The sequence below is a fragment of the Panthera tigris genome, chromosome B1, assembly GCF_018350195.1.
Source record: "Panthera tigris isolate Pti1 chromosome B1, P.tigris_Pti1_mat1.1, whole genome shotgun sequence".
Taxonomy (NCBI): Eukaryota; Metazoa; Chordata; class Mammalia; order Carnivora; family Felidae; genus Panthera; species Panthera tigris.
Genome location: NC_056663.1, coordinates 170472200 through 170497101, shown reverse-complemented (window position 1 = coordinate 170497101; position 24902 = coordinate 170472200). Strand labels below are relative to the sequence as shown.

General features: G+C 41.1%; 1 protein-coding gene and 1 long non-coding RNA gene across 4 annotated transcripts in view; one reads left to right on the top strand and one right to left on the bottom strand.

Moving 5' to 3' along the window:
• Nucleotides 1-24902, bottom strand: part of RBM47 (RNA binding motif protein 47) — a 158788-nt gene that overhangs the window by 8037 nt on the left and 125849 nt on the right. For 2 of the 3 annotated variants that reach the window (XM_042984656.1, XM_042984655.1), the window contains 2 exons: nucleotides 1475-2631; nucleotides 398-604 (listed from right to left, as the gene is read on the bottom strand). In XM_042984656.1, coding sequence (XP_042840590.1) covers nucleotides 398-604; nucleotides 1475-2600 — 1333 coding nt within the window. In that variant the 5' untranslated portion in view covers nucleotides 2601-2631. The remainder of the gene's footprint in view (nucleotides 1-397; nucleotides 605-1474; nucleotides 2632-24902) is intronic. The other variant, XM_042984657.1, reaches the window with a different exon arrangement.
• On the top strand, nucleotides 2614-13358 carry LOC122238054. The gene is made up of 4 exons (XR_006217038.1): nucleotides 2614-3222; nucleotides 9754-9865; nucleotides 12104-12319; nucleotides 13133-13358. It is a non-coding gene; the product is annotated as an uncharacterized LOC122238054 (long non-coding RNA).

Below are 24902 nucleotides of genomic sequence, written 5' to 3'. Positions count from 1 at the left end.
GACAGCTAGTGGAGCAATAGGCCTGAGTGAGAAAAAGATGGTTTGAGCTGGTAGAAGATACAGAAGAATCTCCTAATCTTCCATTTTCTTCCTCTGTCCCTCCCCACCACTCCAACTCTGCCTACTGGGTCACAGACTGAGAATAAGCCTAGCGACTAAGTGGCACCCATTTGAAAAACCCACTACTGTAAGGTTTGATTTGAACATGGTCAGAGCTAGACCATCCCCTTAAGTCCCACATTAAGAAGGCTCAGGAGGCCACACTCTTGCCTAATCTCTGGCTGCCTATGAGAAAAGGAACCCGTGTGCAATGAAAGAGCCCAAGGAAAGCCTGGAGTCACTTCAAAGAGAGGGTGGGGGTTTAGGCTGATGCATTCTATCTCTGGTTCATACTGACCTGTACCAGGTTTAATGGCAACTGGATTGACGGCAGAGATTTCCAAATTCGGTACAAGTTCATATCCTTTTTCTTGCTGCTTTCCTTTCCCTTCATGATATCGGCTATATATACCACGGCCAGCCGAATATCCCCCGAGGTAGGAACCCCTGGGCCCTGGGGCTCTGTTGCCAGCCGCACCTCGACCCCGGCCTCTTACGCTGCCTGCTTATAATAACAACACAAAAAAATGATGAGCAACCAACAGTGACCGTACAGGAAGCAGATCTCAACTCAAGGTTCTTGGCCATTTAGTTGTTTGCCATAAGTTGCAGGTGGTTACACCTTTGCTCTTCAATGAGCTGGCAAGATGCTTCAGACATGCTACTCCATCCTAGATTTGCATCCAAAGTATGCCTGCTCGACACAAGAGATGAACTTGCCGATGAGTTCCTAGGATTGCAAGTGCAACTTAATACAGGAAAACATTCACAGAATAGAAAGAAGTCAGATCTGGAAGGGGATCTGCTAGTTCACCTTCCTCATTTTATGCGTGAGAAAACTGGCCTAGGGAGGTGAAAGGGACTGATTAAAGTCACAGAGCCAGTTAATCTGATGACAGCAGGACCCAGAACCTAGGTATTGGTTTCCCAGTATAATGCTTGGTTGGTTTCATTACATGCTAGCCAATAATTTAAACGTCACCACCACCACCACCACATTGTCCTTCGTGTGCCAACATCCTAGAGATTTAATTTCACAAGGAGCTTTTAAACTAGAGACAGGTGGACTAGCCCCAAATTGGGGAGACCCTGGAAAGGTAGTATGCAAGAAGTGTCTCTATGCCCCTGTGATTTCACTGCTCGCCCCCATACACATGAACGACCCACATTTCCCAAAATGCTGTGGAAGTGAACACTCTAAGTGCCAGCAAAAAAACAAAAACAAAAACACCCAGAAGTGACACCCAAAAGAGGGTGGGTCGGTGGGGGGAGGAGCCTGTCTACCAGCCCAGCAAACTACAGCCATAACACCCCTGACTGTGTCCAGGGCCACAGGGCTGTAGGGGGCCTCCCCAGCAGTACAGCCCCCACTAACCTTTCACAAAGTAGTCTCTGTTGGGCCCGATGAGCGCGTTGTAGGGGTAGCCGTAGTAGGCCAGCGTGTAGGGGTCGCAAGAGTACACGTAGCTGGGCTGCGGCACCGCCGCCTCGGCCGCGCCGCCGCCCTTGGCCGCCTTCTGGTAGCGGGAGTACTGCTCCTTGTCCACGGGCTTGGCCAGCGTCACCTCGAGGCACGAGCCCTCCAGCTCAGTGCCGTTGAGGTTGTTCATGGCATGCACGGCGTCCTCCCGGCTGACGAAGTGCACGAAGGCGTAGTCGCGGATCTTCTTGACGCGCTCCACGCAGCCCGGGTTGAACTGGCCGAAGCTCTTCTTGATGGTGTCCTCCGTGGTCTCGATCATGAGGTTGCGCACGTAGAGGATCTTCACGGTCTCCATCACGTCCTCGTCCACGTCGATCTCGGGCTCGGCCCAGTCCACGGCGATCTGGTGGCCCCACAGCTGGATGCGGCCGGGCATGAGCTTGCGGCGCGCCATGGCGGCCGCGCGGTGGCTCTCGTACTCGACGAAGGCGAAGCCGCGGTTCTTCATCTTGTCGGCCGCGCTGGCGTAGACGATCACGTCCAGCACGCCCTCGGTGACCTTGGCGATCTCCTCCAGGATCTCCTCGCGCTTCTTCATCTTGGGGATGCCACCGATGAAGAGGCGGCAGTTGTCCACGCTGCAGCACACGCCGAGCAGGCGGCCCGGGCGGATCTCGTAGTTGTTGAGCTCGCGCACGGCGCGCTTGGCCTCGTTCTTGTGGCAGTACATGACGAAGGCGTAGCCGCGGTTCTTGCCGTCGAAGTCCATCATGAGGCGCAGCTCGTAGATGCGGCCCACCGCCTCGAACACGGGCACCAGCTCGTCCTCGTACACGTCTCGCGGGATCTTGCCCACGAAGACCTCGCAGCCGCGTTGCGGGTGCGGGCCCTCCCAGCCGGGCGGCGGGCCGCCGTACTTGCGCTGCCCGTTCTCCTGCACCATGCTGTAGCCCGTGCGCTCCATCAGCGCCAGCAGCGCCGCCTCGTTGGGCGCGCCGGCCACGCCCTCGGGCACCTTGGCCGAGGACGCGGCGGCCGAGTCGCTGCTCATGGCTGCGGTGGAATCCTCTGCGGTCATAATGTCAAAGGCATCCACGGCTGGAGGAGACCTGCGGGAGGCAGAAGGGAGGGTGAGTTGGAGTCTGCACCGCGTTGAGCCAAAACTTGCCTACTTCATTCCTGTAAGACACACGAGACCCACGCTTCACTAGCAGGTGGTTAGATGGGGAATAAATACAGCAGCTCTAAGAAGCTAAATTAGTCAGGTTGTTTTGCAGGAAAAACCAGAAGTGACTCGGGGAAAAAAAAAAATCAGAATGAGCAAGTACTTCCGCTTAATCAGTACCCCAACAGCTTTGAAGCACAGAGAAACTGTTGTAATTGTTAGTGAAAACCTCATCTTCTTGCAGCAAATGGCAACATCTTTTGCTCAATTCCTGCACCGTCGACTCAGATTGATTTCCTTTTAGTTATAGCATTTTAACCCATTTATCTGGTAGACAAAGCCTCTTTGCTTTCTTTTTTTAAGACAGTCTTTTCCGTTTAGAAGTAGAGCAGTGTACTTACATCGTTAAGGAAAACTTTGAGGAGGTGTTATTATAAGAGATAGGTACAGAGCTGTGTATCTGAAGCTTTTTACAAGAAAGAAATGGAACATTCACATTGCCAAGGACTTGTTCTAGGAACTGTGGTAAGAGCTGGTAAGTCTGAATTTTACGGTGTCATTTAGGCAAAAGTCTTGGTAGGAACCATTAAAGGATTTGGAATCAGTCCACAAAGAGCTGGATTACATTCAAACTTGGCGTGGTGGGGGGGGGGGGGGTGGTCTGTGAAGCAGCTACTACCTGGTAAGCCACACTGCAGTTTTTGGAAAACTGTTACATGCATTATCTTATTTGACCTTCCTAATCTCCTTACATGGAAAATGATATTATTATTACTCCTAATTTGTCTATGGGGAAATAGGCTCAGAGAGGTTGAGTAAATTGCCCATTTCACACAGCCAAGTGTCAGCTCCTAGAAGGACTTGATTCCAAGTCGCTTAGTTCCAGATTCCAGGTTCTGTCGTCAGAAGCAGTGCTGTGCAATAGAACTTTCTGTGAGGATGGGAAAGCTGTTCCCTAGCCACTTTGGCTACTGAGCACTTAAAATGGGGCTAGTGTAACTGTTGAACTGAGTTTTAAATTTTATTTCATTTTAATTAAAATTAAATAGCCACATATGATAGTGCAAATCTAAACCATGCTACCTTTACCTATACAGCACAGGGCTCTGTGGAGATGATTTCAAATTATACAATAGGATTATCATTAGGAGCTTTGTACTGTGCTTTTGTAAAGAACGGTTCTGCTTGGCCTTTTAAAAAATGAAATTTATTTCATTTTTTGGGCTATAAAAGTATTCGGGTAAATTTCGTGGAAAATTAAGAAAAGGAGGAAAAGAAATCATTCCTATTATTCCTACCCAATGATAGCCACAATTGAACTTTCCCATCTTTTTTTTTTTAATAATTTTATTTTGGGGGGGGGTGGGGGGTGGAACTTGGCTTCCAACAAATTTACATACCGCTGCTTTGCTTCATAAGCATTCCTCCCACATTTTTTTTTTAAAGTTTATTTATTTTGAGAGAGAGAGAGAGACCACGAGCAGGGGAGGGGCAGAGAGAGAGAGAGAGAGAGAGAGAGAGAGAGAGAGAAAGAAAGCCAAGCAGGCTTTGTGCTGTCAGCGCAGAGCCTGACTCAGGGCTTGAACTCATGAACCATGAGACTATGACCTGAGCCAAAATCAACAGTCAGATGCTTAACCAACTGAGCCACCTAGGCGCCCCTCCTCCACATTTTTAACACTCTTTGCAAAAACACAATTTTTAATAGTTGCATAAGGTTTCATCATTCAACTGGAATCAGGAGCCTTAGTTTAAAAAATTTACCAATAGGAATTGTATACAAGAATATTAAGGGAAATTTCAAGAATAATTAAGGTAAGTTTGATCTTCTAAAGAAAAAAAAATCAAAAGAAATTATAGGGACACAACAGAAATATGAGGTGTTTATTTGCTGGCCAGCTAAAGCATTTCTTCATTGGCTCATCTGCCATAACATCAAGGGGCAGTACAGCATAGTGGGTAAGTGAGTGGCCACGGGAGACAGACTGGGTGACTGTGTGTAAATCCCAGCTCTAACACTTTCTAGTTGTATGAACTGGAGCAAGGATACTTAGCTGCTCCATGCCTCAGTTTCTCTTTTTATAAAATGGGAATAATGAGGTTAGTACTAAGTTTAGAGGAATATGTGAGTTAATACAAGCAAAGCACTTTGAATTGTGCCTAGAACACTGTAAACGTTCAAGAAATGTCCATTGTTATTGTTGTCTTTAATCCAAACTTCTGGGTAAAACTTCAGACCAATTCTTTCCATTTTAGGGTAATTTTGACACTTTCTCAGTTCTTTAAAAACATCTGTTTCATATGGCTTCTATTCTTATTTTTTATTTCTTTTGCCCTTTAATTGCTTAAGACTGGTTTGACAACATATCCACTTATCATGAAGTCTTTTTTGTTATCAACTTGAAAATGATACATTCGTTCCTGTAGTTTCACACTGAAACAGAAATTTCAATATCAGATTTGAACATGAAGCTCTTCCCTTCCTTCCAAAAGGAACATAAGGATATATTCTTAAGGAAACTATTTGTACAAATACATATGTATTTATAATTTGTGGCCTTTGAAAAGGAAACCCCAGGACATATATAACATGTAAGTGGCAATTCAAAATCTTACATGTTGTACTACATAAAATATTAACTAAAATCCAAAGGAAGAGACCTCATTGCTCTGCTGAGATATGCAGACTTGACTTCATGTTTTCCTAATTGTACTCTGAAATTATGATTTTACACCAAGAAAAGTCTTGTAGTGGTCAGGCTATGGGAGTCATTTCCAGGTGCAACTCCATTAATTTTATCAAAATTTTTGTTTGCTTTCTGTCTGAAATCTGCTGGTGTCAGTAATATAATTACTTCTTTTTTAAAAAAAATCACTTCTTTTAGAAGTTATAGCTTATTTTTTACATCTGCGAACCAAGGAAAGTCTTTTTTCGTAAGCTTCGATCATCTGGAAGAACTGAATTATGTTACTGGCCCTCTTTCCCTTTTTTCTTTGGCCACTAGGAAGTTCAGGATCAAGTCTGTCACTTCGATTTTAGTAATTGTCTAAGATACTAGACAAGTCTAGTCTAGTATCAAGTTTATCTAATTTTGGCTATAGTTTCATTTTTTTTAGTCTTCTATATTCTCAATGTCATGAATTTAGCTATTTATATTATTCATCTTCTTGTTTACATGTTTCTGGAAGCCATCTCACATAATTTTGGAGCTAGGAAAGGAATAAATGCATCTACACACACACACACACACACACACACACACACGCACACTGGAAGCCATCTCACATAATTTTGGAGGTAGGAAAGGAATAAATGCATCTGTACACACACACACACACACACACAGGAAGCCATCTCACATAATTTTGGAGGTAGGAAAGGAATAAATGCATCTACACACACACACACACACACACACACACACACACACACACACACACTGGAAGCCATCTCACATAATTTTGGAGGTAGGAAAGGAATAAATGCATCTGTACACACATACACACACAGACACACACACATCTAATTTGCACCAGACATTGATTAATGTAGTACCTAATAAATAAACTGTCTTTTACACTAACTACAAACATTGACATAAAAACAAATGAGAACCACAGTGAGATACGACTTCATGCTTACTAGCATGGCTATTATAAAAATAAAACAAAACACAAAATAAGCATTAGCAAGAATGTGAAGAAATCGGAACACTTCAGCATTGCTAGTAGGAATGTAAAATGGTGTAGCTACTGGGGAAACAGCATGGTACTTCCTCAGAAGCTTAAACATAAAATTCTCATATGATCCACCAATTCCACTACTGGTTACATACTCAAAAAACCTGAAAACAAGGACTCAAACAGCTCTTTGTACACCAGTGATCACAACAGTATTATTCACACAGTAGCCAAAAAGTGGAAACAACTCAGATGTCCATTGATGCATGAAAGGACAAACAAAATGTGATATGTATACTGGGTGGAATACTATTCATCCTTAAAAAGGAAGGAAATTCTAACACATGTTACAACTTGGACGCACCAGGAAGACATTAGGTGAAGTAAAAGAACCCAGATACAAAAGGACAAATACTGTATGATTACACTTACATGAAGTACCTAGAATAGGCAAATTCATAGAGATAGAAAGAAGAATCATGGTTGCTGGGAGATGGGGACAGGGAAAATGGAGCGTTAGTGTTTAGGGAATTTCATTTAGGGATGATGAGAGAGTTCTGGAGATGGATGAATGTGATGGTTACACAACAATATGAATGTACTTAATGCCGCTGACCTGTATACTTAAAAATAGTTAAAATGGCTAATTTTGTTGTGTATATTTTACCACAATTAAAAAAAAAAAACCCTGGAAAGTAAGAAAACTCAGAGATACAAAAAGGACAAAAATAAGATCCATAAAATTGGGATTTCACACTAGAGGCCATTAAAAAAAATGGTACAACGAGTAGGTTTAACACATTCAAGAAAATCTTACGGTTTATAAACTCCATTCTCCTTATCTTCATGTCTGATATACTAGAGAGTTAAATAAATTATATGGTGTGCTGCTCAATGAATTTTCAAGGCCAAAGGCTTAGAGATACAAAAGAGATATAGGATTTATTTAATGCCTTTAAAAAGGGCACCATACAGCTAATAATATGACCTGTCAGTAATGTAACAGAGTACCTAACTTATTACAATTAGACAAAGTTTATTTTTTTTAATTAAAAAAAAATTTCTTTTAACGTTTATTTATTATTGAAAGACAGAGAGAGTCAGAGAGTGAGCAGGGGAGGGGCAGAGGGAGAGGGAGACACAGAATCTGAAGCAGGCTCCAGGCTCTGAGCTGTCAGCACAGAGCCGGACGTGGGGCTTGAACTCACAAACCGTGAGATCATGACCTGAGCCGAAGTTGGACGCTTAACCGACTGAGCCACCCAGGTGCCCCACAATTAGACAAACTTTAGACTGAACTATTTCAAACTATGGCCACAGGCCAAATACAGCCTGCCATTTATTTTTGTAAATAAAAGTTTTATCAGAACACAACCATTACCCTTAAAAAAAAATTATCTATGGTTGCTTTTGTGGTACGATGGCAGAATCAAATAGTTCAGAGATATATGGCCTGCAAAGCCTAAGATATTTACTGTCTGGCTTGGTATAGAAAAAGTTTGCCGGCCTCTGCTCTAGGAGATGTGCAGAGAACATCAATGTGACAAAGTGGCATAGATTGCTATTGCTAAGTATAGTCACTTTTTCCTCAGTTTCCAATGCTGCACAATGACTTAATTTCAGGACCAGTTTTTAAGTTCTAACATTTTATTTTATTTTTTTTAAGTTTATTTATTTATTTTGGGAGAGACAGCACAGGTGGGGGAGGGACAGAAAGAGAGAGGGTGAGAGAGAATCCCAAGCAGGCTCCGTGCTGCCAGCACAGAGCCCGATGCGGGGCTTGAACTCACAAAACCGTGAGATCATAACCTGAGCCAAAACCAGAGTCAGACGCTTAACTGCCTGAGCCACCCATGTGCCCCAAGTTCTAACATTTTAAAGACAGTCTTCTTCACCTATCTTTCCCCCCTTCAGTCTAAGTTCTTTGCCATTTAAGTGCATGGTCAAATGTATGAGACCGAAGAAGAGATATCTGGTGAAGGTGGTTGGCTCAGCCTCTAACACTTAAATATGTGCACAATAATAACTTAAGAGACACCAACACAGAAGGGTTTGTGTTCATTTATTCATTCATTCTACAAATATTTTCTGAGCACCTACTATGTGGCAGATATGGTGGACCTCATTCTCACGGAGCCTACCTCATAGTTAATGGAATTAAAGAATTGTCCTTCAAATCCTAAAAAGTTGAGAATGAAGGCATTTTGCATTCGTGCTCAATGACCAGAGACTGCCTCAAAAGAGCTGTACCTTAATATTAACAACTTGTTCCTATTAAGGCTATACTTCCCCAAGTTAAAAGCTCGGCCACATCATTATGCTTTAAATAATTAGTTTAGAATACTCTCTTTAGAAGGGTGGGAGTATATATATGCATGTTGTGTTTGGGATAGGGGTGTCTGAGTAGTCAGAAACACTATCTTCTGAATGACAAGATTCTTCTTGTAGTAGAGGTGTGGGCACAATAAGTAATAATACACTTCGTAAGTTGAACCTTGTCTGTGAGTATAAAACAATAACAAAATATTGGGATAAATGGCACCCAATTATCCATTTAATAGAAGATAGGTTTAAAATAGATTGGATAGGGGTGCCTGAGTGGCTCAGCCGGGTAAGCGTCCGACTTTGGTTCAGGTCACCATCTTGTGGTTCGTGAATTCGAGCCCTTCATTGGGCTCTGTGCTGAAAGCTCAGAGCCTGGAGCCTGCTTTGGATTCTGTGTCTCCCTCTCTCTCTGCCCTTCCCCTGTTCGTGCTCTCTCTCTGTCTCTCAAAAAATGAATAAACATTACAAAATTTAAAAGAATAATAAAATAGATTGAATAGTCTTGATTTACTGAATAAATGCACAGTCTCTGGAGTCAGAGACCTAGGGCCAAAACTTGGCTCCTCTGCTTACTAGTTGTGAACCCTGGGAAAGACCACTTAACCTCCTAAAGCCTCAATATTCTCATCTTTAAAATGGTGACAATAAGAGCTAATGTTTATTGAATGCCCATTATGTACCAGGCAGTGTGCTAAACTCTACGTATGTATTAACTCACTCCAGTCCTCACAAAGTCTGAATGGGATATTAGGATCTCCATTTTACCGATAAGGAAACTGAGGCACAGAGAGATTAAGTAGATTCTCAGTTCGTGAGCATCAGAGCTGGTATTTGAACCCTGATAGTCTGGCTTAGAGTCTGTACCACAGCTGCCTGTAAGTGATCCTTATTGCAGGGCTGTGGTGAGGAGTGCATGAAATCCACACAAAGCTCCTAGTGCAGAACCTAGCACTAAGTGCTCAAAAAATGTTAGAAGAAATCTGAATGTTAAAAAAAAAAAAAAAGATATTTGAACTTGAGGTGAGAATCTTGCTCCTATGTAGGATTCGTTTGTTTACAGGGAAACAAGAGGTTATCCCAGCCAACCTCAAACCAGTCAGTATGAGAAGCCTAGCCTGTGAGTTCTGGCGTGGACTGGTGTACCAGAGTCTCCCAGATTCCATTCTTAGCAGGTAAGTTGTCTGGCAGTGTGATTCTGCATTGGCGATATGGCTCGGGCATCCAAGTATAAGCCTGTTTTTCACTTAAACTTTGGCTATAGCAGTTTGCAGAGGCTTTTCCAGAAGGAACCTGAAGAGACTTGCTGCACTGGATGCAAAAGGTCCAGTCATCCTCATGGATGCCAGGTCCCCGGAGGCAGGACCCCCCCAGCACCACACCATCCTTGCACACATTAAAGATGGCTTCACCAAAGACTGCTAGCTTACTAATGTGGCAATATTTTTGAAATGTATTCACAGTTTGGCATATAAAACAAGAGCAAAACATACTTTCAAATCCTGCTATTATTCTGAACTATTAGCTGCAATTTTTGTTGCCTGTGTTTTAGGTCAAGTTTGAGCTTGTCAGGGTAAAATAAAATTTCAGGGCTAACTCAGACTACAGCAGACTTAAATCAGGATTTAAAATCTCTTCTTAGGAGTGGTTCAGAGTATCTTTCAGTAGGATTTTAATTTTGAACTGGGACATTTTAGAGGGCACGGAATACCACTGTACTGGGAAAAATTTCCAAAGTTTGCCAACCAGGCTTTACCTAGGATTAAAGACAGCATGAATATAATCTAGAATTATCCAAACTACCAGTTAACTTTGGTTCACAGCTGTAGGGATGCATGTGTGCATGTGTGTGTGTGTGTGCATGCATGTCAGGTACTTGAGATTAATGTGCAGTGTGGGGGCGCCTGGGTGGCTCAGTCGGTTGAGCGGCTGACTTCAGCTCAGGTCGTGATCTCGCGGTCAGTGAGTTCGAGCCCCGCGTCGGGCTCTGTGCTGACAGCTCAGAGCCTGAAGCCTGTTTCGGATTCTGTGTCTCCCTCTCTCTGACCCTCCCCCGTTCATGCTCTGTCTCTCCCTGTCTCAAAAATAAATTAAAAAAAAAAGTTAAAAAAAAATTAAAAAAAAAATTTAATGTGCAGTGTGGAATTCACAGGAGAGTTTTATTTGCAGATGAAAGGTCACATTGCAATTTGAAGATAATATACAGGGGTAAGTAGTGTCTTCCAGCACCAGCAGGAACTTAAGTCAGTGGAAGGTTTTAGAATGTATTTATCCAAGAGGTAATTCTATCTCTGTGGTAAGATTTCTGTTTTGATGTCCCTTATTTATACCAGAAAAATTTTGTCTTTACTAATCGTCACTTCTTAGGTATGGCCTAGCACACAGGTATAATAAATGGTACAATATAGTAAAATACATACCAGACTAGAAGACTCTGGAAGAGGGAAGACTTTGGAGTCAAAGAAATAGAAGTTCAAATCATGAATGTGTCACTGTCACAGGAGGCAATTACCTCCGTTCCATGTCATGTCCATAGATTTCAGATGGTTCTAGCACCCGTTTCAGAGGACCGGTTCCAGGATTAAGTGACATTTAACGCCACAAATCAAGGGGGAAAAAACATCAAAGGCCAGCTTCTGCAAAAAGTTTCCAAGATTTGGCCTCACGCTGAGTGGTTATCTTACTGCCCCTGGCCAGGTTACCACCACCCATTAGAGTAAACAGCAGAGAATACTCCCACCACCAGGCAGGCCTCTGGCACTGGGACATTTCTGTTACCTCAGAGCTTGGAAAGTGGTAAAGGAGCTCTACACAAAATGGAGGCAGAATACTTGGAGTTTACCTGGAGGCCCAAACAATAAGCTGAAGATTGAAGCTTGACTCTTTTTTTTTTTTTTTTTTTTTCCCTATCTCCCCCAGCAACCTCATGCTATTTGAAGGCATGGCTCTTGCAACACATAAAATCCTTCCAGGACTCTCTTTAGGTGAAATCCCAAAAGGATAAAGAGGCAGTGGCATAATGATATTCTGGGCCATACCTCTGTCAGCTCCTGGCTAATCTGAGACGATGTTAACTCACCAAGGGTCTTAAACTGTGTTGATGCTTGTACAGATTTTGTTATGGCAAAGCACATCATTCAATGAATGATTGTGTCTGATAAACAGATACAAAGCCAAGAGACTCACTGTTCCCAGGCATTTCTATCAACACATGGCTGAAAATGAGGCATTTTGCTGTGGGTTCCCAGGGAAGCTGTCTGTACACCATGAGAGGGGTAAAGCCACCCGCCCAGTTGGGGTGGGGGTGGGTGAGTTTTCTATGGATGTTTGGCAACACACAATCCCTGTTAAGAATCTGTTATCTGGTTTCCTTTAAATAAGCATTATATATACTTATATTTTTTTCTAAACAGGTTGATGGGGCAATGCTGAAAAAAAAAATGAATCCCACAAATTTGGCACACATCTGCCTCCTGGATTAATGTTTTCCCAACCTGTAAACAAGCGGTAGAAGGGACTTCTGGTTTCACCCATGATCTTGGCTCCTTTGATCCAAACCTTTGAAGGATCTGGCAAGGGACAGAAAGAGCTACCAGAAGATACAGAGAGAAAGGAAGAAGGCAGTAATGGTTTGTACCTTGTAATAGTAGCTTGAATTTATATAGTGTTTTGCAATTTATAAACTTCTTTAACATACATAATCTAATTTCATAAAATCCCAGACTCTGAGCTGCAGAGGGACCTTTGGTATCATTTAATCCAGAATTTCTCAACCTTGTTCCCTATTGACCTTTTGGATGTGATAATTCTTTGTCACGTGGCGCTGTCCTGTGTGCTGTACGATGATGTCATAGTTCCCCTGACCTCTACCGACTCGATGCCCATCCCCTCCATGTGTGATGACCCAAAATGTCTCCTGGATGCAGAACTGCTCCCTGTTGAGAATTACTGATGGAGTCTGACTATCCAGAGCTATAACCAGATTATATGCTTGCCCATGGCAGGTATTAATTAAATAGTAAGAGAAGTTGTTATTTTTTTCAACATTTATTTTTGGCAGAAGAGAAAGACAGAGAACGAGCAGGGGAGGGGCAGAGAGAGAGAGAGAGAGAGAGAGAGAGACGGAGACACAGAATCTGAAGCAGGCTCCAGGCTCTGAGCTGGCAGCACAGAGCCCGAAGCAGGGCTCAAACCCACGAACTGTGAGATCATGACCTGAGCCGAAGTCAGTTGCTTAACTGACTGAGCCATCAGGTGCCCCAAAGAAGTTATTTTATACCCGCCACTCCCGGCGTGGGCTTGACGTCTTCATCTGGCTCTTACTGTCACAGCTGTCAAGACTGAGAGATGGGCATCACCTTTCAAAAGTCCGGTGTATCTCTGACACCAAACTACTCATTTTAATATGTTTGAAATTCTGTCAATTTAATTTTTCAAACCAGACGACTACTACCATACAGCCCTCTCAGACGGATTCTGTTGTCAAACTGATTTGTCATCACAGGCAGACCAACGGGTCTGGGTCACAGAAACACTACCTTTGAAATCAACTGGAGGATCTGCCAAGCTCTAGAAGTACCTCATTTAAATTCAGACCTTTCTACCACATGGGCACGTGCAAACTGCTGACATTCTGGTTTTTAAGACGAGGGCCTTTCTGAAATGTCACTGCTGGTTTCCTTCATAATGTAGAAAGCTTAAGATTCAGAGTTTTGTACACACTGTATGTTAGCCAATTTGACAATAAATTATATTAAGAAATAAAAATAAAATGCAAATTTTCATAAAAAAATAAGATTCAGAGTTTTGGTGTGTTTTGTTTTTTTTTTAAGACATAAACAATCACTAAAAATGTTCTTCTGGAACACAGTCAATTCATTGGTACTACAATCAACACCTGTACCCCTTAGGCAAAAGGCAATATTTACGTATGCATTCATTCATTCATTCATTCACTCATCCATCCAAACTATGATTGGATGCTTGCTGTATGCCAGGCTGTGCTAGGTCTTGGGGATATAGTGGTCACTACTGCATAGCCATTGCAGTTCCTAGCCTACCAAGGATAGACGAAGGAGGAAAGATCGGAAAGAGGACAGAGTGAAACCAAGAGCAAAGATGGGCGGCTACATAAGATTATTCAACCCTAGAAGGTCACATATGTCCTTTCAGCATTTTATTGAGCGCCAAAGCTACGACAATGGCTTAATTAAGTATACAAGCAACAAGGACCATGGGTCAAAACAGCACCCAAAGAGTCACTAGCTATAATGGGTGGACAAGGATTGAAAATCTGCCTTTATCTGGTTTAATTATATTTAGAGACAGTGGGAAATTCTGCAAGAGTGAAGCTCTCCTTATCCTCCTACACTTAGAACTGATATATTATGTATCGCCTTATTGCAAATATAATACATATGCAATGATATTGTAATTGAATAAGTTCATTAAAATCATAAAAATCAAAATCCATTTTATTGAGCATCTCTGTGACACAGACACTCTACTGACTGCCATCATTTTGCGCAGTGAGATGATTTCAGAGAAGGACACTGCTCTACAGCATGTATAGTATTTCTGGACAAGTGGCTGTAGAGTGAATTTCACTTACATGCTAAGAAGACAGCAGCACTAAAAGAGAAAAATGCCTTAAATGTAGTCTTCTCTAGAGGGAAAGAGATGGACTAGAAATAATATCTCAGAGTTTCACTAGTGTTTAAAAACTTTTTTTTTTTAAAGATCTTTGAAACAGGCACAAGGGGGGAAATCCTCAGTAATAGGTTGAACCTAAAGTTACAAATTATTTAAAAAATTTTTAATGTTTATTTATTTTTGAGAGAGAGACAGACAGAGCATGAGTGGTGATGGGGCAGAGAGCAAGGGAGACACAGAATCTAAAGCAGGCTCCAGGCTCTGAGCTGTCAACACAGAGCCTGACACGGAGCTCAAACCCACAAATTGTGAGTTCATGACCTGAGCCAAAGTCAGATGCTTAACCGACTGAGCCACCCAGGCGCCCCTTAAAAACTCTTGAGTTAATGATAGCTTCAATTTTTTTGCATTTATTACACGTATAATACACCTTAAGGAAGGTATTTGAATTTTCGTGACATTCCTATGAATTGAAATTCAAAATGTGGGCTGTAGAGCAAGTCTAGAGATCTAGAGAGAGGTCTACAGCAGGGAGGATCAGCAAAGTACAGCCCATGAGCCAAATTCAATCCTGTGGCTGTTCTTACCAAGTTTTGTTGGAACAAAGCCATGCCCATCTGTTAACATATTGTCTGTGGCTGCTTTCACGCAAAGTTGAGTTGCTGCAGCAGAGATAGTATATATGGCCTGCAAAACCTAAAATATTTATTGTCTGCCTCTTTACAGCAAAAGTCCCCTGCTCTAGGGTCAGATTTCCTGGGTTTGAGCCCCAGCTCTATACTTGTGTAGCATGATGGTAAGACATTTAAATGTTAGCTGTTACTGCCCCCTTTTAAAGATCAGGCACTTGATGGGTGCCTGGGTGGCTCAATCGGTTAAGCGTCCGACTTGGGCTCAAGTCATGATCTCATGGTTTGTGACTTCGAGTCCCACGTCAAGCTCTGTGCTGACAGCTCAGAGCCTGAAGCCTACTTGGGATTCTGTGTCTCCCCCCCTCTCTGCCCCTCCCCTGCTCACACTCTCTCTCTCAAAAAATAGACATAATTTTTTTTAACTTAAAAAATAAATTTAAATTACTTAAATAATTTTAATTAAAATTTTAAATTACTAATTTTAAATAAATAAATAAATAAATAAATATCAGGCGCCAGAGGCTCAGATCATGTACCTCACCTAAGATCACTCAGAATTGAAGGGCACGTGGGTGGCTCACTCAGTTAAGTGTTCAACTGTTGGTTTCAGGTTTCAGGTCAGGTCATGATCTCATGGTTTCATGAGATCGAGCCCCACATCGGGCTGTATTCTGGCAGTGTGGAGCATGCTTGGAATTCTGTCTCTCTCTCTCTCTGCCCCTCTCCCCTGCTTGTTCTCTCCCTCTAAATAAATAAATACACATTAAAAATTGAAAAAGAGGGGTGCCTGGGTGGCTCAGTTGTTTAAATGTCTGATTTCGGCTCAGGTCATGATCTCACGGTTTGTGAGTTCGAGCCCTGCATCAGGCTCTGTGCTGACAGCTGGAGGCCTGGAGCCTGCTTTAGATTCTGTGTCTCCTTCTCTCTCTGCCCCTCCCCAACTTGTGCTCTGTCTCTCTATGTCTCTTAAAACATAAATAAATGTAAAAAAAAAAAAAATTTAAATTAAAAATAAATAAAAAACATCACTTAGAACTGAAACTTAGCTGATGACAAACCCAAACTCTTTCTACCATTTTCTCTGCCTTTGCTTTCTCCTTAGTGATAGCAGGGTTAGCTATAGCCAGTGTTAACAGAGTAAACCCATGGCCAGTGCAAAATGGACATTGGTTAAAGGAGGCCCACGCACAGGCCCTTTCCACTGTATGCCTCAGCACACCTCACCACCCTGCCCGCCCCTTTCCTGAGCTCTCAGTCCTGCAGTCTGTTCCATACCCTATTTCTGGCCCTTTGTGAAGTAGTTAACATGTTCAAATTGTATTTCTAGAATTAAGAATGTATTGAATTAGGGGGCTGGGGTGGCTCAGTCAGTTGAGCATCCGACTCTTTGATTTTGGCTCACATCGTGATCCCAGGGTCGTGGGATCAAGCCCCGTGTCAGGCTCCACGCTCAGCATGGGATTCCCTCTTTCTCTCTCTCTCCTCCCACCCCCCCACCCCTCTCCAAGCTCGCTAAAAAAAAAAAGTTAGAAAAGTTAGAAAAGAATATGGGGCTGTGATGAGACTGTAGAGATGATGGTTACACTCCAGGCTCTGGAGCCGGACTGCCCGACTTCATATCTGGGCTCCACCACTTGAGAAACAAGTGCCATCACAAAGGTCACTTAGTTTTCCTGAGCCTCAGTCTCACCACCTAATAAATGGGGATAATATACCTCACGATGATGTGAGGATTAAAGAGATAAAACATATAAAGCACTTAGAAAGATACCTAGCTGGGCACCTAGGTGGCTCAGTCAGTTAAGCATCCATCTGACTCTTGATTTTGGCTCAGGTCATAATCTCACAGTTCGTGAGTTCAAGCCTCGCATTGGGCTCTGCACTGACAGTGCAGAGCCTGCATGGGATTCTCTGTCTCCCTCTCTCTCTGCCCCTCTCTTATTCATGTTCTCTCAAAAACAAATTAAAAAAAAAGATACTTTCAGGTAAATGGTCAAATTTCATCATCATCACCATCATCGTTTGGGTTGAGCAAAACAGTACATGTTTTTCAAGGATGTTCTCTTTGTAGAGGACTATATAGCCATAGTTTATTTTTATTTATTTATTTATTTATTTATTTATTTATTTATTTGGGAGAGAGAGAGCAGGGGAAGGGCAGAGAGAGAATCCCAAACAGGTTTTGTGTTTTCAGCAAAGAGTCTGATGGCGGGGCTGGACCCCATGAACTGTGAGATCATGACCTGAGCCGAAATCAAGAGTTGGACACTTAGCTGACTGAGCCACTCAGGCGCCCCTACATAGCCACAGTTGAGAACCACACATTTTCTGCTTGACAATGTAATTTTTAAAGTTAAAGAATTTGAGGGACTTTATTCCTAAATTTTTGTGGACAAACTGGAAGGGAACCTATATATAGATATTGCCTTCTGTATTTATATGCAAAAGTGCTTTAAGACACTACATGTGAAATATGTGGTTACAATGATGCATTTTTAAAGCTAATGATAATGCAAAAGTAAATATTATGTTCTTTCTGATAGTTGTCCAGTTGTGTAAATATTAGATTCTTTTGATTACTAATGAGTATACCTATACTAACGCTTGTACCTACTCACTGAATGTAGTAGGCCCTATTAAATATTGTTTGTTAGCTATGGGATATTAAAATTACGAACACAAGTTTAAGAAAGTAATCCAGGCACAATATTCTTAGAAAAACTTTATGTGCCAGTATTTGAATATATGAGCTGGTAATTTAAGGGATGATCATTTTCATTATAAAAATATTGTTTAATTCACAAAAGGATTAATAATAGAGTGCCTATAGAAAGGAAGTCCCTTATGTTATTTAGTATATGATTGAAGTTACTGAAAAATGATCTCTCTATATATATCCTTTCTGTATCTATATATACCCACAACACTGTGCTAAAGGATCAGTCCCATTTTCTTGACGGAGAGACTGAGAACAAGGGTGATCATGTGCCTAACCTCAAAATCACAATAGGATAGTGGTAAATTTGGGATTATATATATTATATCTATTTTTAAAAAATATATAAAATTTTTAAAAAATTTAAAAAATATAATATATATATTATATCTATCTTATCTTAAGCTTTATCTTTGGGGTAGCCATCTCTAGTTTATCTTCTATTCAATAGTAGTCTGTTTACTTTTAATTTTTTTTAATGTTTTATTTTTATTTTTGAGAGAGAGTGAATGGGGGAGGGGCAGAGAGAGAGAGAGAGAGTGGGAGACACAGAATCCTAAGCAGGCTACAGCTCTGAGCTGTCAGCACAGAGCCCGATGTGGGACTCGAACCCATGGACTGTGAGATCACGACTTGAGCTGAAGCCAGACACTTAACCAACTAAGCCACCCAGGCGCCAACAGTCGTCTGTTTATATTTAAAACTAAAGCAAACCCTGACAGTCCAAATACAGTAGAGTTCCATATATATATATATATATATATATATATATATATATATATGGCTTTTAAAACATTCTAAAACTTGTGTGTAAAGGATATTTTTCATCTGTTTAGTTTCTTGAATTTCTCTCAAAACAGATTTAGAAAGTGAACTTTCCCAAATATAAACTCATGCAGTTTTTATAATGATATGTAAATGTTATTCTTTCCCCCGAACTGCAAACTGTATTGGTGGTTGCAAGTCGGAGTTACAGAGTAATAGTATGGTCTGTTATTGCTAGGTCCTATTATACAAGAGTACATGCTCTACAGGATATGTTCTTTTATTACCCCTGGTGATACGCCAAATGGTGGTATACAGGAACATCATAGGTCTCTTTGTAAGGAAGGTGACACATGGCCTGTCCTGAAACAAAGCTGTGAAACAGAGTGACATAGTCAAACATTAGCTTCAATTTTAGGTGTGACCTTCTGATTTATTTGGTTAACATTAGTCATTTCGGTTGTGACTACAAAACAGTATCTGCTCCCATGGAAAAAAATAGATCCTGTTTAATATTGATGTCCTTGCATTTCACTGACCCGTATTTTAAGGCATTAGTTACAGCGAACGAGCACCTGGCCAGGAATGCTCTCAACACTGAATAAGCCAGGGGTTACTATCTTCTCAAAGTTTAAATTGAATGCGGGGTATTTTTGAAGTTAAAAATATTGTCAGGGGCGCCTGTGTGGCTCAGTCAGTTGAGCGTCTGACTTCGGCTCAGGTCATGATCTCGCGGTTTGTGAGTTTGAGCCCCGCGTCGGGCTCTGTGCTGACAGCTGGGAGCCTGGAGTCTGTTTCAGATTCTGTGTCTCCCTCTCTCTCTGCCCCTCCACCCCCCCCCCCCGTCAAAACTAAACATTAAAAAAATATATATATTGTCAAATACCACAACGTTTCTTGACAATATGACTATAATAGGGTCTTTGTGAGAAAAAATATAAAAAGAAGTAAACTTTCTACTGGGAGACAAAGAAAATAGGCATTACAATGGGTCTTTAAAATATTTTTTTCTTTTTATTCATTAAATGTTTAATGTCATTCCCCCTTTACTCAGCTTTCTAGCTTCATTTTCCCTCTGGTGGTGTTTGAAATTATTATATTTTTAAAAGTTTATTTATTCTGAAAGAGAAAGAGAGAGAGAGAGAGAGAGAAAGAGAGACTGAGGTAGGGGCAGAAAGAGAAGGAGAGAGAGAATCCCAAGCAGGCTCCACGCTATCAGTGTAGAGCCCAATGTAAAGGCATGAATGAATGAAAGAACCAATGAATGAGCACTGCCTTTTATGACAAACATGGTAAGACAAAGCTACAAAGAGAATTTTATTATATATAATCACCAGCAAATTGCTCTGGACATTTTTTCCATCTATATTTAACTTTTGTGATTTACCTACATCCAGAACTGTGTACAAACAGCCATACCAAGTATTGTGCAGTGACCAAAAGGAGCCCACTGAAGACTGGATAAGCCAACCTTGGCACATACAGGGGCTGGCATTTAAAAAAAATTTTTTTAAGTTTATTTATTTTGGGAGAGGGAGCAAGAGAGTGAGCACAAGGAGGGGAGAGAAGGAGAGACAGAATCCCAAGCAGGCTCTGTGCCTTCAGTGCCGAGCCCAATGTGGGACTTGAACTCACAAGCTGTGAGATCATGACCCGAGCCGAGCTCAAAGGTCGGATGCTTAACCAACTGAGTCACCCAGTCCCCCCCGGGGCTGGCACTTCTAATACACAGCTTAGACAACAGTAGTGTCAAGGAGAAAAGCTACACCGACCACTGATTGACTACACCGGATGTAAATGTTAACCTCCTTAGAAACTTCTTGGTCAGGCAGCTATAGACCTTAAGTGACTCTTTTTTTTCTACATTAGTCGATATGCTTAGCTTCTACTACATTGTTTCGGGGACTTGGTAGAGATTTTACACCACAAGGAAATAGGCACAAGACCACGCCTGGCCATGAAAGCAGTTTCCAAACGCTCCTTTATGTGCAGGTATTTTGAGAAGCTGGTTATTAAAGTGCTTGAGCTCATGAAGACTGGTTGAGGATACGGTCCTTTTCTCCCTGGTATTCCTCTGCTCCTGGGCAGTTCTCTGCCATACAGTAGTGGGTCTTGATGAATTGGAAAACAGATCACAAATCAATCTGATAGTGAATGTACCACCAAAGTTCCCAAACGTCATATGTGAAATCCAAGTTTCTTGGCTCAATAATGTCACTCATTTATCTGCCTTTCTACTTTCCATGAGAGTGTGCCACACAGGGACACCTCTCACTGCAGAGGGGAAAAGGTGGGGAAGCAGCACGGGGGGCTCTAGCTTTAGTGGGGGAAGAAAAATGGCTACTGCCTGCTATTGTTCCTCCTTGGTCATACTTCCTTCACCTTTAAAATCATTTTTTCTCTCATTCTCAAAATCTCATTTAATGTCCCTGGTTTTCAAGTATAATCACCTCGGTTAATAAATACCCCAGAGAAACATACAGGGATAGAGCAATGCTACTGTGTGATTAGCTGTCTGCTTTAATCCTTGTTTAAGTTACACACACACAGACACACATACACAAACACACACACACCCCACTTTTTAATGAGTATTCACCATTTGAACAAAATATAGTAATATATGGTTTAAAACTAGGGAAGGGAAGAGAGTTTGTCAATTAGAAATTACTTAAATGCTAAAGTTATAATTTCTGAGGTAGAATTTGTAGATGTTTGAAAAGATAAAACACTGCTCTATTCTGAGGAAAGATATTTATTAAGAGAAGGAAGAAAAGAAAGAGGGACAGGAAGGAGAACCAGTTTTCCCAGTCTCTATAATTTAACTAGGCAGTTAAGTTAGTTGGATATTTACATAAAAGTTCCATAGACTATAAAAGTTCCATAGAAGCAGAACCAGATTAGTTAAAGAAACTCCTAAAATACAGACTTAAATTTTAAAAATAGAAATGAACAGAAAATATATATCCAGAGTGTTACTGAACCTAGAGCATTTAGAATAAAACGTTCAAGTGTGAGGAAGCTTATGATTTTCCAGGTATATTAAACTCCTAGGATCCTTTTTGTAGACATAATTGCTACTCATGTTTCACATATTCCATAATTTCATTGTGTGCGCTTGGAAGTAATATATCAATTGAAAAACGAACACACTGGTAAAAACGCCCCTGATTTGAGCTGGTCATTTATTCCCAGTCTCAGGAGAAATACTGGATATTCTTTGAGTTAATAAAGTGTGAAATGACTTTAATGCTTCAAGGGAAAAACAGTATACCAGTCTTGCAAACTGTTTTAGAAAGCATGGCTTCTCTTATTCTACCCTACATCAGAAAATTCAATTAGTTTATTTCCTTTTTCTCCAAATCCCCTTTCACAGCAAAGAGAAAATGAGGTCCTACAGCAGCAAACTGTTCATCCCTCATAAATCAGTCTCCATGAAAACCAAGAGAGGGTGGTCCTGAAGCCAGATCCTTAGTAGATTTAACATGAATTCATTTGTGATCTGGACACCCAACTATGTTCTAGTGCTAAGAATCTAACTGATGTGGAGAAACCTGCAACCATGAGTTCCATCAGTGTGGCACTCCTGTCTCCAAGCCCGTCAGAGAGCAGTGAGTCCAGCGCAGACTTTTGGTCCCAGTGATACTAGGTGAGGCAGCTTACACAGCCTAGTACTTTCTTACTTCTCAAGAGTCTGCATGTGAAGGCTAGGCAGACCCTCACATTTTCTATTGTAAGCGTACCCAGGTTCCATCCACTAAAAAAGAGAACTAGGATAATGGTTTGGAAACAGAGTTTGCCCATGTAACTGTGCCTAGTTTTGTTTCTCTAAAGCGTCATGGAGAGAAATCTATTTTTGTACAAAAATAAATATTTACTGTAGCTCACAGTTCACAGCCACATTCAGTGTGGAGTGTCCCCTCTCTTTCCCTCTGCTGTCACACACACACACACACACACACACACACACACACACACACACACACACCTATACATATACCTACATCCTTTTTGTCTTAGCCTAAAACTCTATCTAGCTCTGCTGTTCTTTTGTTGGGGATTTCATCAAGCATGTTTATATCAACATGCTTGCTGATCCTAGCCACCATCTCACAGTTGTATCCTAGTTACGAGAGCTGAACCAGCCGAGCTGTTAGTTCCCTAATTGCTTCAGCTTTCTCTCCCCTGTCTGTTGGGAAACCACCTAAGCCTACACTAGAAAGAAAAATAAGTGAGGGTGAGTATTAGGTGTGACTATGTGTGTCGTTTGCTTAACGGGCTGACACACATCTTTACTGAGACTTGATGGGACTGAAAGTTACCTCTTTCAAAGAACCCTGGCCTTTCCCATACGCCATATACAAAAATTGATTCAAAATGGATCAAAGACCTAAATGTTAGAGCCCAAACTATAAAACTCTTAGAAGAAAACTATATATAATATAGTTTTATATTTCTATAAAATAATAGAAAATCATGACATTAATTTGGCATTAATTTCTTGGATGTGACATGAAAAGCACAGGCAACAAAAGAAAAAAATAGACAAATTAGACTACATCAAAATGGAAAACTTTTATGAATTAGCAGAGTGGAAAGGCAACCGATGGAATGGGGGAAAACGATCCCTTAAAATATTAAGAAATCAATACCCAGAGGATATAAAAAACTCCTACAAAGCAACAACAAAACCAACCAATTTTAAAATGGGCAAAGGGCTGAATAGGCATTTCTCCAAAGATAATACAAAAATAGCCAATAAGCATATAAAAAGATGCTCCCACATCAGTAATCATTAGGGAAATTCAAATCAAAACCACAAGATACATCACTTCATGCCCACTAAGATAGCTATTATAAAAAAAAAAGCACCCAGAAAATAAATGTTTGCAAGAATATGGAGAAATTGGAACCCTTGCACATTGCTGATGGGAATGTAAAATTATACAGCTGCTGTGGAAAGCAGTATGGTGGTTCCTCAGAAGCTTAAACATAGGATTAGCATATGACCCACCAATTCCACTACTGGGCGTATACCCAAAAGAATTGAAAGAAGGGGTTCAAACAGAGAAAGGTATACCCATGATTAAGGCAGTATTATTCACATAGCTCAAAGGTGAAGATAACCCAAATGTTCACTGATGTATGAATGGGTAAACAAAATGTGGCATATACAGACAACAGAATATTATGAGCCATAAAAAGGAAGGAAATTTTGACACATCCTATAACATGGATGAACCATAATGACGTTATGCTAAGTGAAATAAGCCAGACCCAAAAGGACAAATATTATATAATTCTACTTACATGAGTTACCTAGAATAGTTAAATCCATAGAGACAGAAAAGTAGAAAAGAGCTGGTGGGGAAGGAGGAACGGGAGTTATTGTTTAAGGGGTACAAAGTTTCAGTTTGGAAAGATGAGAAAGTTCTGAAGATGGAGGACAGTGATATTTGTACAATAATGTGAATGTATTTGATGTCTCTGAAATGCACACCGATAAATGGTTGTTATGCATACCTTACCACCATAAAAAAAAAAAACAGAGAAGGGAAAAAAGGAGGAAGGAATGCAGATTTTTAAGAGGAAATGGGAAAATGATTAGAAAAATGTTCTAGGTTACACAGCTTTTTCTTCATGTTCACAATTCAAAATGCAAAGATATATATATATATATATATATATATATATATATATATATATACACATATATATGTATATATATAAATTAATGATACTTTTAACTGTGTGAAATTTAGTCAAAAAGTGTCTTTGTTCCAAGGTTAGGATTAGAGCTAGCCTGGGGCGCCTGGGTGGCTGTCAGTTAAGCATCCGACTTCGGCTCAGATCATGATCTCACGGTTTGTGAGTTCGAACCCCGCATCGGGCTCTGTGCTGACTGCTTGGAGCCTGGAGCCTACTTCGGACTCTGTATCTTCCCCTCTCTCTCTGCCCCTCCCCTGCTCGTACTCTTTCTCTCTCTCAAAAATAAACATTAAAAAAAAAACATAATAATAATAATAAAGATTAGAGGTAGCCTGAGGTACTATTATAATCTTTTCATGCTTTTAGATTTTGGAGTTTTGTTCCAATGTATATGTAAAAAAATTTTTTTTTAGGTGCAAAACAAACCAGTATTTCAAAGTGGCACAAAATCTGAATTGAGAGGAACCCAACAAATATTTGTGAAGCGTCTGCTCTATATTGATATGCAAGGGACAGTCTACCTCAGAAAGCAAGATCGACTGGCCAGTGGCAGACTTCTTTGCCAAGCTTGGGCTCAGTCTCCTGAAATTGCTCAGTATCGGTGTCACACAATGTTAACATTTCCGGTAATGGTGAAAGATAGCCAAATATTCATGATGAGCTTAGTTACTCCGGAAACCTTTTTGGTGTGTTCCAAAGTTTGAAAAATCCAATAAAAATCCCTGAACAGCGCAAGTA